The sequence below is a fragment of the Denticeps clupeoides genome, chromosome 7, assembly GCF_900700375.1.
Source record: "Denticeps clupeoides chromosome 7, fDenClu1.1, whole genome shotgun sequence".
Classification (NCBI taxonomy): Eukaryota; Metazoa; Chordata; class Actinopteri; order Clupeiformes; family Denticipitidae; genus Denticeps; species Denticeps clupeoides.
Window position 1 is genome coordinate 7501339 of NC_041713.1, and position 15941 is coordinate 7517279.

Genomic DNA, 15941 nt, shown 5'->3' on the forward strand with positions numbered 1-15941 from the left:
GCACCAGCTTATCCTCAAGCCCCCCAAAAATGTTATCACGCATGCATGGGTGTCACAGTCGGGGGACAAAGGGGGATGATTACACAGGGCCCCACCGGGTGGAGGGCCCTCAAAGGCGGGAATGTGGCTTGTATCTAGAACCCTGGTTGTACAAAACGGCCCCGACACCCCAACAAAATGGCCTCACCAGAGGAAGAACAATGTGAGTGGAGTGACCAGGCCAAGACCAGGAGATCCACCTTATCTATGCATGAGGGACTCGACCCCATGTGCTGCTGCTGATAACAGGTTGCATCTAGAAGCAGCGTGTCTGATTAGGGAGGCTCCTGATCACTGGGCCCTATTTCCAGGCTCCGTTAATGTACAGCTTTTCTCTCGAATCACAGTCTACACAAAATCGGAAAAGGTGCCCTAGAACGCAATGCACTTTTTGCTTGACCAACTTTTGAAAAAATTGGTGTGAAGTAGTGTAAAATCAATCAGCACCATTATTAATGAACAGAAGAGGCATGGATCCAAAAAGCTTCCATATAATAGTGAAAATAATAAATAAAGCATCCATATAATAGTGAGATGGTTTAAATGTGTGCGGCTATCTGATCTGAAATTTGACCAAAAAGTGAACTTCTAGTCCTCAACACTGTTTCTTCAGTTGTTACCAAGCGTAACGAAATGCCTCGAAATGTATGCGGTCGCCTCGAATTAAAATGCACACGTCATTAATAATAAAAATGATAATAAAAACGTCGACGCGCCGCCGCCTTCTAAGTCTGGGCTCGTTGGTAAACATCAATGAACGTGTTTACATGCGGAGACCCCGCCCACCAACAGAGCGGGGGGGGGAGGCCACGCCCACCGGCGACAGCAGTTGGAGCGTCGCATCTTATCTCCCGCGCCGCACGACGCCGTATCGCCGGGACAAGCTGGTTCCTCGCCGACGCAGCAGGGCCGAAAAGTGGACAAAACATGCCGGTTTGCGGGGTGAAGGTGGCCTGGTGGCTTTCTGTACACGTCGGGTTTCTCCACCTTTTCTACGGTGAGGGCTCGCAAGGCTTCCAGAGCAAAGGTGAGATAATATTCTGTGAATAAGTTGCCTTTTCTACAATTCACTTAACTCTTAACTCTGCATACCTAAGCTTGTGTTTGCTATACACACACACACACACACATACTGAACATAGCTACATTTAATTCATGAAGGACAATTCATGAATATATCTATATAGATATAGATATTTTTCATCTTCCACATTGTAAGTGAAATTATCTAATAGGATGTGAAGCTTCACTCATTCGTCCCTCCTTTTCTAAGTACGGATTACTGTGCCACACTATTTTGATAGACGCGATGAGCCTGCATTTTGTTTACCATTTCATTATGAAATTGTGTGATTTCGCAAGAACAAGCAAGATGAGAAGCTCGAATGCTAAAATTCACGTGTGCTGACATTCTGCTTGTTCAATAGTGTGCTTTTAGATCATTTCATGCATCTGCGTGAGGCATTGTCTTAATGCGTCATCATTATCCATTCCTAACAGTGAAATTGTTGCTCGAGTCTGACCCTGCAAATCCCAAATGTTTCCTGGAACTGGATAAAAAGCTGACCTGTTTCTGGGAAGAGATGGGGGAGAATGGAACTGCAAACCAGTATAACTTCCATTACACCTACCAGTGAGTGGCAATCATGCAAATTGCCTACATTTAATCTGATTGATTTTTTTTATACAGTTAAATAATGCTGTATATTGACAGTTGAATACAAAACATGGCTTCCACTCTCAATCTACCCTACTTCTTAATTTCAAACAAGGGTATCCAGTCCCATTGGCTCTCAGGACAGCGGAACCTGTAATGTGAGCAGCCTGTCCGTAGGGGGCAGGAGAAACATTTCCTTCAGCCAGATGTCCAGAGTTATCTTCTATGTCCCGCTCGACGTCTACGTGTCCCAGAATGGGCGGGTGATCCACCAGCGCAGTCTCTATATGGACCAAGTCTGTAAGTGACTCTTTCTGGGCCCCTCTGGATAGAAGTCAATGTGCTTTTAAGGCCCTTCAATAAATTGCACATTTCACATCACAGTTGTGTTGAGATGCATGTTACAATAAGGGTGGCAGTAGCCTAGTGGGGTAAAACACTCGCCTATGAACCAGAAGACCTAGGTTCAAATCCCACTTACTACCATTGTTTCTCTGAGCAAGACACTTAACCCTAAGTTGCTCCAGGAGGACTGTCTCCTGATTGTAAGTTGCTCTGGATAAGGGCATCTGATAAATGCCATAAATGTAAATGTAAACAATATTTAGTCTTCCGATTTTGTGCTTGCCCTCTGTTTATTGGTTAAAACACTTCAGGAGAATGACAGCAACTCTTTGTGTCCTAGTCCTTTTAGATCCACCCAAGAATCTGACTGTTCAAAGGACTGCGAATCCAGCACAGCTGAGAGTGAGCTGGGTGTCTCCGGATTTCATCGACGATGGCCTGATGTACGAGATCAGCTATGCCATCACAGGAAGCCTGATGGGAAAGGTACGACAGGGGTTAGACTTCCTAGAGCAATCTATAAACAGGCTTGTTACGTTGGTCAGATCTGGCCTTGAGAAGGAAACAAGGCTGCTGCCTGAATTTCACTGTGGAAGCTGAATCTAATCTTCTTCTGCCAGGTGGAGAAGGTGCCCACTAAAACCCGAGTCCTGCTGCAGGGTCTCCAGCCAGGTGCCAGCTACACAGTGCGGGCTCGGGCCAAACCCGTTGGCCTTTCCTTCAGTGGCACCTGGAGTCCCTGGACACCACCAGTGTTCATTGAGACCTCACCCATTGGTGAATATGTATTTTTTTCTGTTTATTGCAAAAAATTATATCCAAAATACTGCATTTGAGAGTTCATTCTTTTCCATAAAATGAAAAAAATGATTCATGCGGGCCAGTGGTGACCTAGCAGATAAGTAAGCGGACTCGCCATCCAACTAGATGGAGCATTGACTGTTTTTCAGGCAATTTTGACATCTTATGTCTTTTCTTGTTATTCTTGGTCAGATATGGACCCACTCATTCTATCCCTCGGTCTCACCATCTCCCTCATCTTTCTCCTGCTCTCCCTCACTGTGTTCCTTTCCCATCGCAGGTAAGTTGTGACTCCCCCTGCCCCCCTGCAGCCTACCATTGCTGGAGTGTTTGTGGTGTTGTTGCAATGGCTGAACTCATTCTGGCGTTTCCTTCACTCTCAGGTTCCTGCTGAAGAAAGTTTGGCCCATAATTCCGACCCCCGAAAATAAGTTTCCAGGTCTATTCTCGGTATATGGAGGAGATTTTCAGGTATGGATTAAAGCGTCATGGTCGCTCATTTAAAATATAGGCTCTTTAAACATCTGAATGGTCTTCTTTAGGAATGGATGGGCAACAGCTCTGAAGGCTTGAGATGGATCCCGGCCCACTGTTGCACAGAGGAGCGTCCGTCTCCCCTGGAGGTCCTCTCTGAGGTCAGCGTTCCACCACCAGCCTCTAGTCACACCGAGAACATCAAGAATCCTTCTCCAGAGGCGGAAAGAGGGACACGGGAGGAGGGGAACACAAACAGATCGTCGAGGCACCCGGCCGATGGCGATTCAGCAACCTGGTGGAGGTCGCCGTCCCACGAAGAGTGGCTGATGGCACAACTGCGAGAGCTTCAGCACCACCCGCGCCTCTTCTCTCCACCCTCTTTGCTGGAGTCTCAGGACGCCTACGTGTCCCTCGACCAGAGCTCCCAGCAACCTGAGGAGGAGACTGAAGCGGCCGCGCTGGACGACATCATGGAGGAAACCGTGCCCATGCAGACTCTGTTTGCAGGAATGGGAGCCGAGTCATCAGACCTGGGCTCCATACAGCAGAGTTCAGGTTCAGGACAGCTCTCTTCCCAGTCCAGTTTTGAGTATCCGAACCACACCTGGCCACCCAAGGGGCCTGGCTACACCTACATGGCTGTTGCTGACTCGGGCATCTCCATGGACTACAGCCCCATGAGCTCCAGCCGGATCGCAGATCTAAGGATCATCCCAGGACCGACGTACACCAACCTGTACAAGAACAACGTCCCCACTCACAAGCAGCGGCCGTTTGTGGGGCAGCCTATCAACTCTAGATGATGTCTGCGAAACGAAGCCACATGAAGCCAGACATAAGCTCTCAAAGTCGGGGAATCTTCAGCACTGGCAGATGATCCCTAAATGGACATGAAGATTCCTTCCCCCCCTCCGCACTGTGAAGTGATGACGCCCAATCAGCCCACCCTGGCACAATGGCCACAGGGTGTGGTCTCACCAAGCCCACTGCAGCGCAAAAGTCAACATGGTCATAACACCCATTAAGACTCTTTTTACCTGTTGTAAAAACTGTAAATAATTTTCATGTGAATTGACTGTACAGAGACCATAGGTTGTCATATTTACATATGTACATATAATCTTGAATTACGTGAGGGTATTCCACAAGATTTACAATTTAATGACATGCCTGGTTTTACTATAGGCTATTTTTTAGCTTAATATGTTTTCCCCCCACAAGGGATAAATGAACAAAATGCGCAATTTAGCCATTATAACATAAAAACCAAAATATTTTAGTCCAGGGGTCACAACGCTGGTCCTGTTTTTGTGTTTACCTTCATTTAGCCCACATGATTCAACTTCTGTACTCATTATCACCCAGTTGAATGAGGTGTGGTGGAACATGGAAAGATCTAAGCAATCCAGGACCAGGGTTGGTGACACCTGCTTTTGTCGAAATTCTAATTACCCATCACGGTTGTAAAATTCCTTTTTTCTTTTTTAACCATTTGTTTGTCCAGAATAACTAGAATGAGAGTTTTGTGTTACTTTGTTTTAATTGTGCTTTTCAAACTGTAAATACTACCAGTGAGATGTGAGTGACACCGTGACATAAATTTCTCTATGTGACCGTGAGTTCAGCCTCCTGTTATCAGGATGAACACACGTTGCACTTGTTACATCATCATAACCGACGTGTTGACAGATATCTACAGAGCCGTCGCTTACTAAAGCTAAACAGATTCGGTATTGCTTCTCTTGACACATATTTGGAGTGTTTTTTTTTATTGCTCTCTTTTAACATGGAACAAAAATCAGCACTAGCTGTACCTCTAGTTGTTTCCTTACCCACCACTGTGACTTTTTTTGTACCTTTACTGAACATGTACAACATTTGAAGGTTAATAACCAAAGACCAAAAAACTTTTTTTTTATTCACAGCTTTCTGAACTGTCTTGCCTTTACTGTGAAAACAAAGTGTATTTTTATAGTCAAGTTTCTATAAAAAATTGTGAAACAGTCAAGTCTTGTGGAATGACATTTTTTTTTATCTAAAGGAAAAAAAAGGCAGAAAAGAATAACAGTCCCACTTACTGAGCATATTAAAGTTATCCACATAACAGATGTCAATTTTTCCATAATTCACGATTTATCATATTTTTCACAACTTTCTGTTGCTCTGTTGGCAATTTCTCTGAACTCCATTGCTCCGTTGTCTTCAACAACTAAATGCCATCGCTTCCCAACGTCCGATTCGCTGCTGGAAGGACCAGACATGCAGACATGCCACTCGCGACGTGACCCTTCGGCACCAGCTTCATCCAGGCCACACTTCACCTGGAAGTAACGGTCCAGCACGGACAGAACCGCTTCTCCAGGACCACGGCCGTCCCGGTCCGGGTGAAACGATACTATGAGTCTGCAGGGACCCCGGCCCTCCCCTCTCCGGTCCAGGTCCCGGGTCAGGAAAGCAGCCGTGTCACACAGCAGGGCAGCCAGGCGGGCCGCGGCACTCTCCTCCTCCCTCCCCTGCAGGTACCACTCCAGCCCGTCCACCAGGATCAGAGAAGGGGGCGGTGAAGGCGCCGAGGCCATCTGGTGCAGAGACGCCACCTCCTGGAGCAGATCCTCTACACAGCCAGGGTAAATGAACCGGATTTTCTGGGCAGGGTGAGGGAGAGAAGTGATTATCATTGTGAAACAGCACACAGTGCACACAAGGAAATGTGTCCTCTGCTTTTAACCATCACCCTCGGTGAACAGTGGGCAGCACTTTGACGGACCAGGATTCGAACCATTTACATTTACAGCACTTATCAGAGCGACTTACAATCTGTAGTTACAGGGACAGTCCCCGCTAATGACACTCAGGGTTAAGAGACTTGCTCAGGGACGCAATGGTAGTAAGTGGGATTTGAACCTGGGTCTTCTGGCTACTACCACCCCGGCAGCCTTCTGAGTACGGGGTCGCTTCCTTAACCGCTATGCCACCGCTGCCCCTACATAGCCTTTTTTTTTTTTAGAAAAAAGGGCACCACCTTCAGGCGATCGGGTCCTAGTCGTGACATGGCCTCCTGCAGCGGCCCCGGCAGCGCCTGGATTGGCGTGTGGGTGTAGAACAGAACCCTGACGTCCAGATCGGCGGCGGCGGTCACCGCCGAGAGGATCAGCACGTGGCCGCTGACGCGTCCGTCTCCGGTGACCAGGGCAGTGCGCGGGGTCCCACCGGGCACGCCGGTGTCCCGCGACGGAGTGGCCCGCGGTCCGTGCGCCCCGAACGCGAGCTCCAATACGTCGCACATGCCGGCCGACATGTGCCACTTTCCGGGCGCCGAGAAAGTTTTCAATTTTGCTCCACGCGTCGCTCCGCCCTCCGCAGGGTTAAAGATCAGATGTAAACACGCGATTGGCCAGGGAACGTGTCCGTCAGAACTGTTTCACCAATAACAATACAGCTTGTTGTTAGAGTCATCAATGCGCAAAGTTGCGCAATGTCACACAGAACAGCCTAAGCTATGTAACTATGCTGTTGTGGCAATTAAAATTAAATGTCTATAAATAACGAAACCATGAAAAAAACATTATAAATACTAAAGACGACTTTAAATTGTACAGAATGTACATGTGCAGAAGCGGTTTGTTTTTTTTGGTTATGCGAAAATTTAACGCAGTAATACCCACCCGGAAAAGCTCGTGCCAGCCTAAACATCCGTACTTCCTCTTCGGATTTTCTCCCAGTAAAAGCGCCACAACAACGGACAGCTGATGGTAAAATGGCGACCCTGGACGCGAGAGGCGCCGCGCTGCGCCGCTGCAGGGGTCGGCCGCGGCTCACCGACTCGGACCGCGCGCAGCGGCGGCTGGAGTCGCGGAAGAAGTACGACGTGCGCCGCGTCTACCTGGGCGAGTCGCACCAGACCTGGAGCGAGCTGCGCCGGCGGACCGGCCTGAGCGACGCGGGGCTGGCGGAGTACCTCGTCCTGCTCGACGCCGCGTACGGGGAGGAGTACCAGCGGGCGCACGCCGGGTACGAGCCGCCGTCGGGCCGTCGCGTCACGTGCTTGAACCCCCGATGATGTTCAGTCACGAATCTTGATCCCCCCCCTCATGCAGGAAGAAGAGCGTCCCGGAGCCGCGTGTTCACCAGAAGGAGGGTGAGTGGGGTCGTCTGTTGCTGGGCCCCTGGGTCCGATGCTCTTAATACCACGTGACTTCTTGTTTCATACCAGATGCACACTTTTAAGGTTTTTCTGCTAGTTGCATGTTCTGGTCTAAGATTGATGAAGTTGAAGTGTGTTGGTGAAAGTGAAATGATTGTCATTGTGAAACATAGCACATGGTGACACAACAAAAGGTGTCCTCTACCTTTAACCATCACCCTTGGTGAGCAGGGGGCAGCCACGGCAGGTGCCCGGGGAGCAGTGTGTGGGGATGGTGCTTTGGGGCCGCTTCCTTAACCGCTCGGCCACCGCTGACCCGTGGACATCACTGTTTGGCCTGATTCACCATGGTGACCGTTCAGACCGTTTAAAGCAGGGGCCAATGCGGCTTTAGCCATGTGGTGGGAGGACTTCATGGTGTGAAGTTCAGTTCTGTTTTTTTTTTTATTTCTATTGAGTAAAAAGTAAGCGAAGCGCAGGTGCATTTAAAAAAAAAAAAAAAAAAGTGAATCATTTACTTGTAAAAAAAAAAGTCACCAGCAGCTCTCTTTCACTCTTCTACTGGTATAAAAAAAAGAAAATGTTATCTTTAATTTATGTACAAATATACACAAGCTTTAATCGACCGTCTGCTGCGGTCGCCTGACAGGTGAAAAAGGGCACGAAATAAACCTGGCGGTGCACAGGAAATCAATGACGGTCTACAAGGATGAAACTAGTCCCATTCATTTCAAGCTTCTGTCGCTCCCCTAAGGCTGTCTGTGCAGTCCAAGCAATTTATGTAAAGTCATTCAACAGCTGCTAACATTCACATGTAATTCAACTTTTCTTATTTAGGTGTATTTATGTTCTCATTTTGTTCACTATTGCACATTGATTTATGCAGTTTTGGTTTTGTTCATACATAAATGCATGAGATACAAAGGCAAATTAATGTCTTTCTATTCTGTTCTTTGATTTTTATTTTCTCTTTTTTTTTTTTTTTTTGCATCCAGGCAAAAAGGTTGCTGTGACCAGTTTGCAGAGTCTGGTCGCCTGGTACCAGGAGCACGCCCAGACCTGCACGTCTGAACCCCAGCTGCGGGCACTGGAGCCGGCGCTGGGCACGTCCACTTCTGCGCTTTGGCAGTGTGATGCTGGCCACTCGTTTGTGCAGCACCTGTCCTGGCCAAGTGGTGGAGCCAGCGAGTCAGAGGGCGAGGATGAGGAGCAGGGAGACGCGGAGGGGGATGTGGCGGTCGAGGTCCTGGGAGGTCCTGTTTCTAATGTACAGACACGGAGAAGGGCGCGCGCCAGGGGTAAAACGTGCTCTTAATCACAGACATTCATCGCTGTTATTCAGCCTCACCAGGATTTTGTGATGTTGGGATCTCTAATGGAAATTCTTTGCAAATTCAGTTTATTGACAAAATATTACTTTTAATAACATTTATGCCATTTTAGCAGACTCCCTTATCCAGAGCGACTTACAATCAGTAGTTACAGGGACAGTCCCCCCCCTGGAGACACTTAGGGTTAAGTGTCTTGCTCAGGGACACAATGGTAGTAAGTGGGGTTTGAACCTGGGTCTTCTGGTTAATAGGCGAGTGTAAATTAGCATAATGGATATTACGTTTGAAACGTTTAGATAACGGATATTAAGTTAAACATAATGTGATCACATTTGCATGCGGTTATAAATCTTATACAGTATTAATTCTTGCCAATTGGTACATCAGACGTCAGAATACAAAACGTGTGATAAAAAGTATTTTGCATTTACCAAATGCTAAAGAAAGTGCTTTTAACTTTCACTGGAACAAATTGCCTGTGACTTATGGCAAAAAAGAGAAGACATCATACTATTTTAACTTAAAATGCCTAAAAGTCACAACATGCATTTCTATTTGAAGTGTTGTCAAAATGTATTTGAAATGTCCATTTGAAAAGGATTGTTCAGAACTGATATGGTGATCTACGATCAGAACAACAATGCTTACATTAACATTTTATGTCTCTCTTGACAGAAGAGGCAAGTGACTCGGACGGAGCCAAAACGGGAATTTCCCAGGCCAGTCACGCCACTCCGATCCACGAGGACCAGGTTCCTCCCCTCAGCCAGCTCCCAGGAGCCACCAACTTGCAGGAGAACATGTCAACAACAGAGGACACGTCACGCGTCCAGGCTGTCTGGGAGGTGCTGATGCAGGGCGATGGAGACCGGGCTGTGAGTGAACGCCACCGCGCTGCATCGTGTGCGGGGGAGGTGCAGGAACCTCACGTCCCTTTGGGGGACAGTGCAGTGGACTCTGTGAGTATAGGAGGAGCAGGAGGGGTCGCCGGGGCCCCATCAGAGGGGTTTGAGTGTGTTGTCGTGACGACAGCACTGACGGACAGACAGATGGACCGACATGGGCGGGACCCGGGCGACTCTGGTCCTGATGCCCATCATGTAACCTCAGAGACCAACGGAGCTCCTGCTATTCCAGGACACGACCAGAGCGGGAATCTGTTTGAGCCCCAGACCTTACAGTCTGTCATCAGCAGCTGTGATATTCCAGACCAGAGAGGGTCACTGGAGACATCTCAGGTAGGAAACACTGACCACTCCCCTGATCGTGTATTAAATCACAAGTATTAAAGGTCCCATGACATGATTTATCTGTATCTTATCATCATGTATCTGAAGTCTCTTTCCAAAATTCAGACGTGGTGCAGAATTACAGACACTTTGAGCCAGTCCCACAATGAGATTTCCTCAGGTTCTTCAGAGGCTTACATGACGGAACTAAAAAAAAATACATTTGTGCTCATGTTTACATCCAATCACCTAGCAACTACAACGCTTCGCACGTTTGGAAGCAGTGATGGTTGGTCGAGTTCCTTTTTTAGGGGAGGACAAAGCATGAGGAACGGGAGGTAGCATTTCCCCTAATGACGACATAAAGGGGAAAAAACTCCAGATCCGAACGTCTGAGCTGCCACTCTCTGAACGGCGAGGCAGAATGACCAAAGCACTCTTTACACCTGTCACCATTTCTAGCCACTGCAGGATCATAGACAGGCTAGGGGAACTCGTATTAATGTTAAACAATCTAACAACGGGAAATTTCCATGTCATGGGTCCTTTGACAATTGTCATGTTTACATGGTTGACTTTATGAGAAGGACCTACTTTACGGAGTTGCAAAAGTCGGAGAGCAGAAGCAGAACGAATGAAAATCTCCTGAGGATCACGCTGGTTGGTGGTTTCTTTCGCCCGACTCTCTCAGGAATGATTACTTGTCTGCCTGCCTCCCTCAGCTCATCATTATCACAGGCCCTAGTTACGAGGCAATGGCCTCTGAGGGCATCCAGCTGAACATGGGCTCTGGCGACGTCGAGGAAGTCACCTGCACTGTCATTGAGGGCGTGGCCTACAATCAGATGTGCCAAACGGAGACGGGCCTGAGGGCGGCAATCACAGACACAGACACGCTTAATGGTATGGCCATGACTTTATTTAGGTGTAGGGGTGCGTGTGTGTGTGGGAATGTGAGCATCAGAAATGGACCGTGGAGCTGATGGAAAAACAACTACTAATCTACTCCATACCTTGATGCGTTTGGACAGATGAAAGGTGACCTACTATGCAGTTATAATGTTATGGTTGATTGGTGTACATATTCACAATTCATTACAATAATTGTCTAACGTGGACCTGAATATGACTAAATATCCTGATGTCCCCCACTTGCAGGCCTCGGGGAGAAGCAGCTGCTGCAGGCTGGTGTGGAGGAGCACGGTTTGAGGGACACCTGTGAGAAGGAGCATGGCCTCAGCAGGTCAGTCAGGGCTTTTATTTTTTTGCCTCTTTGTATATTCCTTCCTGTACTTCTTGTTTTAATGTGCTATATGAAAATATTACGTGGAACATCTCCAATACAGATTTACAGTAAATAGCCATTTCCTGCACAGCTCATTTGGTCTTTGGGATTTATGAAGGGGTGAATGCTATAATTCTGAATAGCTTAATCACCTAGAATCATTTAATAATACTACATGACCCTATGAATGAAGCAATTCTGTTATGCACCTCCGAAGGACATTTGAACAATTGTGCGATGTCTTAGTGTGTCCATGAGTCCAGAAATATTTGAAATAGAAAATATTTATTTTATATTCATATTTTTGCTTTGATTATTGTTTAATCACAATTACTTGTGATTAATCACAAATGATTCTTTAAAGGTCCCCTTTTTTTTTTTGCTTTTATATCAGTCTTAATCTGTATCTGAAGTCTCCTTCAGAAATGCAGCCTTGGTGCAGAATTACAGCCACTTTGATCTGGTCCCACAAGTCTGTAGCTTTAAATGCAAATGAGGAAGAGAGAGGCGGGACAAGGAGGAGAGCGGCTTAAAGAAGTTTATGGGTCATTCACAGAAATAACGTCATCACCACCAATCTCAATGTTTGGTGCAGGCAGGAAGTCGTGTCTGAGTTTTTCCAGAAAAAAAAATCGAATTAACTGTTTCTTCATAGTCTCGTTTTGCATAAAAGTTTTACATTCAATCACCAAGCAACTGCAATGCTTCGCACATTTGGAAGCCATGACTGTTGGCCCCTTTTTTAAGGGAGGGGTGGGAAATTCTTTGTGCGGACAAAGCATGAGAAACAGGAGCTAAACTTTCCCCTTCTGATGTCATGAGGGGAGACATTTCAGTTCCGACAGTCTGAACTGCTGCTCCCTGAACGCCATTTCTAGCCACTGCAGGACCATAGACAGGCTAGGGGTACTCGTATTAATGTTAAAAAAAAATCTTCATTATGCTAGAATTAACAATCTCTCACGTGCAGTTCCTGGTGTTGTTTGGTAGAAAGTAAAAAAACTAAAGATGAAGTTATCAGTGCTCTGTGCACTGCTGCCATGCAAACATGTTAAATATTTACCACGGTGATCAACACATTAATTTTGACAGCCCTGGTTTTTAACTCATTAGCAGCTGCCTGCTAGTTACAGAGTGAAACATCTTGCTGTCGTTGTCTGGCAGGTCGAAGAGGAGTCGGCGCGGGCCGGTGATCGATGCTGACGGCATGCTGAAGATGTTTCACTGCCCCTACGAAGGCTGCAGTCAGGTGTACGTGGCCATCAGCAGCTTCCAGGTGAGTCTGGAGCGTCCTCTTCCATTTTGAAGGAGGATGACTTCCACAGCCACTGGAATCTTCTGACCTTTTTATTTTGTAGAACCATGTAAACCTGGTCCACAGGAAGGGCAGGACTAAGGTGTGTCCACACCCTGGCTGTGGGAAGAAGTTTTATTTGTCGAACCATCTACACCGTCACATGATCATTCACTCAGGTATGCGCTGCCCCTTCAGAGTTCGTTTGGTTTCATGTTTAAACTAAGTGAAGAATTATATTTAGATTTATTGTTTTTTTTTTTTGCCTCTTCCCCACTAGGGGTCCGGGATTTCATCTGTGAGACGTGTGGAAAGTCCTTTAAGCGTAAAAACCACCTGGAGGTGCACCGGCGCACTCACACTGGGGAGACACCGCTGCAGTGAGTTCGCACTTCACATGCCTACACACACAAACACACACATTCTCTCTCTTTTTACAGTAATGAACACATACAAACAAGAAATGACTGCTAATTATGTTTCTTTCACCACACTACACTAATTATCCCAGAACCACCAAAGGACACCAAACATGCAGATAGATCAGACCTTCTTATCATCGTCCCCATCATGCCACATCTTACATCGCATATCCGAGGACCTGGGAAAACGCAGACTTCAGTTTCTTTTTTTCTTTTCGTGTTTTTCCTCTTCCCTGTTTTCAGGTGTGAGATTTGCGGGTACCAGTGTCGGCAGCGGGCATCACTCAACTGGCACATGAAGAAGCACACGCCCGAGGCCCAGTACAACTTCACCTGCGAGCAGTGTGGCAAGCGCTTCGAGAAGCTCGACAGCGTCAAGTTCCACAAGCTGAAGAGTCACCCGGACAAGCAGTCCGTCTGAGACGGACGAGAATAAGTGTAGGGATAGGACATATTAAAGTGCAATACGTATTAATATACAAACGACAGAAGCTTTAAGAACCATGATGGGACGTCAGCATATTTAAGTCCCGTTCTGTGAACCACGAAGGAGTTTTGTGATGAGAGGGCGGTCTGACCCTCAGTAGCCAATAATGGGGATGGACAAGTCTGAATTACCATGGTCGTCAACCAATCCCTGAGCCTCCACAATTTAGTTGCTGTGATCCAAAGACGTGTTTCTCCAGATAAAGGGGCCGAAGTTCAACAAGACCTTCTATAACATTCGTGATATAGTTTTGTGATTTTTCTTTGATGCTGGAACATACTTCATTTAATGTAATTAGATGTAAAACATGTTCAGTTCAAAACTCTTTTCTCATTACCATGGGGGTCGTGTTCTACTGATCCCATCATGACTGTTCTGGCATGGTCACAGTTCATGTGGCTCCGGCCTTATCTGAGGTTCTGTATCTGTTCTCTCAGTTCTTTAACTCGGTACAGCCCTGATCCGGCAGTAGGCATCCGGTAAACTACAGACCAGAGGTTTGGGCACCACCTTCACATTTCTAAATGAAAACGCTAATTTCATTACAAAAAAAAATGTTTACGTGTAATACGTAATTGAGTGGCAAAGGTGCTGGGTGGGAGGCTTATTTCCGAAAATCGCTGGAAAGGCCGTAAACGCCGTAAACATTCACGTCCAGTAAATGGCAAGTATAGAGTATGTTGCATTACACTTTGACAACAATCCACTTACATTTAAATATGCTCTGCATATTTTTTGTAATAAAGCTGTGATGATGCAGGGCCCAAAAGATGGACCTGAAAGTCTGGCCTTTGGTGTACTTCAGTGGGTTAAGGGTACCGGCAGAAAAAGCCTTTTAGTAATCTTCGTAAACCTTTACGGTATTGGTGCTTTGTCCTCCTACACCCATCATCATGCTTCGTCATCATGAGAAGCCTTCATCTCCTTGACCAGTCTGGAGATTTGTCATGTGGTCTTGTTATCTTGAAGCCATCTGTAGTATCGCTTGTGTCCCTTGTGTCCATCCTCAGCAATTCTTTAGGGCGCTTTGGTCCCTGCCCCGATGCCCCTTATTCTGTTTTGACTCAGGAATAAATTGAATAAACCTTTATAAGTTAGTGGTAAATGTGGGTTTTCCACCAGATTGTTTTTGTAAATACCTGTTAGAGAAATGCAACAGAGGACATGGAGTTTTCTTTACCGGTCTGTATCATAGAAACTGTAAAAATACGTGTGTAAATTATGTGGATATGAGCAAATTAAACACAAATCTAATTCATCTGCAGACAGTGGGCCTTAAAAAAAAAAAGATGAATAACTCAATGAATAAATGAGCACCGGTGAACCTTGATTCTGAAGAAGGTGTCTTTATTCAACATTTTCTGTTCTCATTTTTTCCGGGGGTGCTTTACAGAGGTGGACATCTCAATCTGGGTGAAGACAATTCTTTTCAGACCAGGATTTGTCCAAGTGGGGTACCAATAATGGAGAAAACCTGGATTAAAAAAAATTCTGAATATGAAAATATTAAGGACGTTACTGCTTACTGAAGAAAACAGTGGATGGGCTCCGTAGTCTGGTCTAAATTTGACCACCACCCAGAATTTTCACCTCTATGGTGGCTGTGGAGACTATGATACTATGACAGTAATACGTTTTGTGAATCAGTCACCTCTATTATCAACGTCATAATCATAAGTAGGTTCATGACATGCTCATTAACATGAGTTGGGGTGAGTAGTAGCCTAGTCACTATTAACCAGGCAACCACAAACACACAGGTTCAAACCCCACTTACTACCGTTGTGTCCCTGAGCAAGACACTTAACCTCTCCTGGAGGGGGGCTGTCCCTGTATCTACTGATAGATAATGGCTCTGGATAAGTGCGTCTGATAAATGCTGTAAATGTAAGTGAATTACACTCTGAATGAATATTCCTGCTCTGTGTCCTATTTGTTTCTTGTATTAATGGATCCTTGTCGTCTCCTCTTTCTTTATACTGGACTGTATGTAGCTAAGATGAATCAATACTTTGACTTTGATTTTGAGGATTAGTGGGAAACCATCACCTCTGCCTAACTCACGATGGAAGAGGGAAATGCGTCCGTCACAGCCAAAGAGCCTGAAATAGAACCATTTTTGGTAAACGACACGAGCCCACATGCAGTCTGTCATAGTTTCGAGTCTGATGGACTATGTCACTGTGACGTCAACCACCATCAACCAAGTTTCGAAAATTCCCACTGGGTGTCAAATGTCCTATAATCATCCTGCATTTGTCACCAAACAGCCAACCAACCACAGGGGCTCAGAAGGTCTTCAGCCTGAAGAATGTCCTGTGACTCTGAGGTCATCCTGCATTCACCTGACAGCGAGGGCAAGGAAAAGGTGTGCTTGTGTGTTTATTTGCACACATTCAAAATGTGATCCTCTATACAGTGTCTCACAGA

At 46.3% G+C, this 15941-nt stretch overlaps 3 protein-coding genes across 3 annotated transcripts; 2 read left to right on the forward strand and 1 right to left on the reverse strand.

Moving 5' to 3' along the window:
* The first annotated feature begins 910 nt into the window (after window positions 1-910).
* epor (erythropoietin receptor) lies at window positions 911-5327 on the forward strand. The gene is made up of 8 exons (XM_028987160.1): window positions 911-1066; window positions 1540-1672; window positions 1812-1996; window positions 2382-2527; window positions 2662-2818; window positions 3035-3122; window positions 3226-3313; window positions 3385-5327. The coding sequence occupies exons 1-8, from the start codon at window positions 967-969 to the stop codon at window positions 4120-4122; spliced, it is 1635 nt and encodes a 544-aa protein (XP_028842993.1). The 5' UTR covers window positions 911-966; the 3' UTR covers window positions 4123-5327.
* Window positions 5328-5358: 31 nt separating this feature from the next.
* Window positions 5359-7474, reverse strand: swsap1 (SWIM-type zinc finger 7 associated protein 1). Its single transcript, XM_028987161.1, has 3 exons — window positions 6985-7474; window positions 6342-6735; window positions 5359-5964 (listed from the first exon to the last, which is right to left on the reverse strand). Exons 2-3 carry the CDS (start codon window positions 6615-6617, stop codon window positions 5446-5448), a joined length of 795 nt encoding a protein of 264 aa, XP_028842994.1. The 5' UTR covers window positions 6618-6735; window positions 6985-7474; the 3' UTR covers window positions 5359-5445.
* Window positions 6733-14841, forward strand: znf653 (zinc finger protein 653). Its single transcript, XM_028987159.1, has 10 exons — window positions 6733-7330; window positions 7417-7457; window positions 8459-8761; window positions 9470-10032; window positions 10746-10926; window positions 11182-11266; window positions 12473-12584; window positions 12667-12781; window positions 12883-12982; window positions 13268-14841. The coding sequence occupies exons 1-10, from the start codon at window positions 7077-7079 to the stop codon at window positions 13443-13445; spliced, it is 1932 nt and encodes a 643-aa protein (XP_028842992.1). The 5' UTR covers window positions 6733-7076; the 3' UTR covers window positions 13446-14841.
* Window positions 14842-15941: the final 1100 nt, after the last annotated feature.

What these genes read in the sequence shown, in the direction of transcription:
- znf653 (XM_028987159.1), top strand. Translation starts at nt 7,077, where the DNA reads ATGGCGACCCTGGACGCGAGAGGCGCCGCGCTGCGCCGCTGCAGGGGT. An exon ending in AAGGAGCATGGCCTCAGCAG is followed by an intron (nt 11,267 to 12,472) that starts GTCAGTCAGGGC and finishes GTTGTCTGGCAG; the next exon opens with GTCGAAGAGGAGTCGGCGCG. An exon ending in TCACATGATCATTCACTCAG is followed by an intron (nt 12,782 to 12,882) that starts GTATGCGCTGCC and finishes CTTCCCCACTAG; the next exon opens with GGGTCCGGGATTTCATCTGT.
- epor (XM_028987160.1), top strand. Translation starts at nt 967, where the DNA reads ATGCCGGTTTGCGGGGTGAAGGTGGCCTGGTGGCTTTCTGTACACGTC. An exon ending in GCAAGGCTTCCAGAGCAAAG is followed by an intron (nt 1,067 to 1,539) that starts GTGAGATAATAT and finishes CATTCCTAACAG; the next exon opens with TGAAATTGTTGCTCGAGTCT. An exon ending in TATATGGAGGAGATTTTCAG is followed by an intron (nt 3,314 to 3,384) that starts GTATGGATTAAA and finishes GGTCTTCTTTAG; the next exon opens with GAATGGATGGGCAACAGCTC.
- swsap1 (XM_028987161.1), bottom strand. Translation starts at nt 6,617, where the DNA reads ATGTCGGCCGGCATGTGCGACGTATTGGAGCTCGCGTTCGGGGCGCAC. An exon ending in TAGGACCCGATCGCCTGAAG is followed by an intron (nt 5,965 to 6,341) that starts GTGGTGCCCTTT and finishes CACCCTGCCCAG; the next exon opens with AAAATCCGGTTCATTTACCC.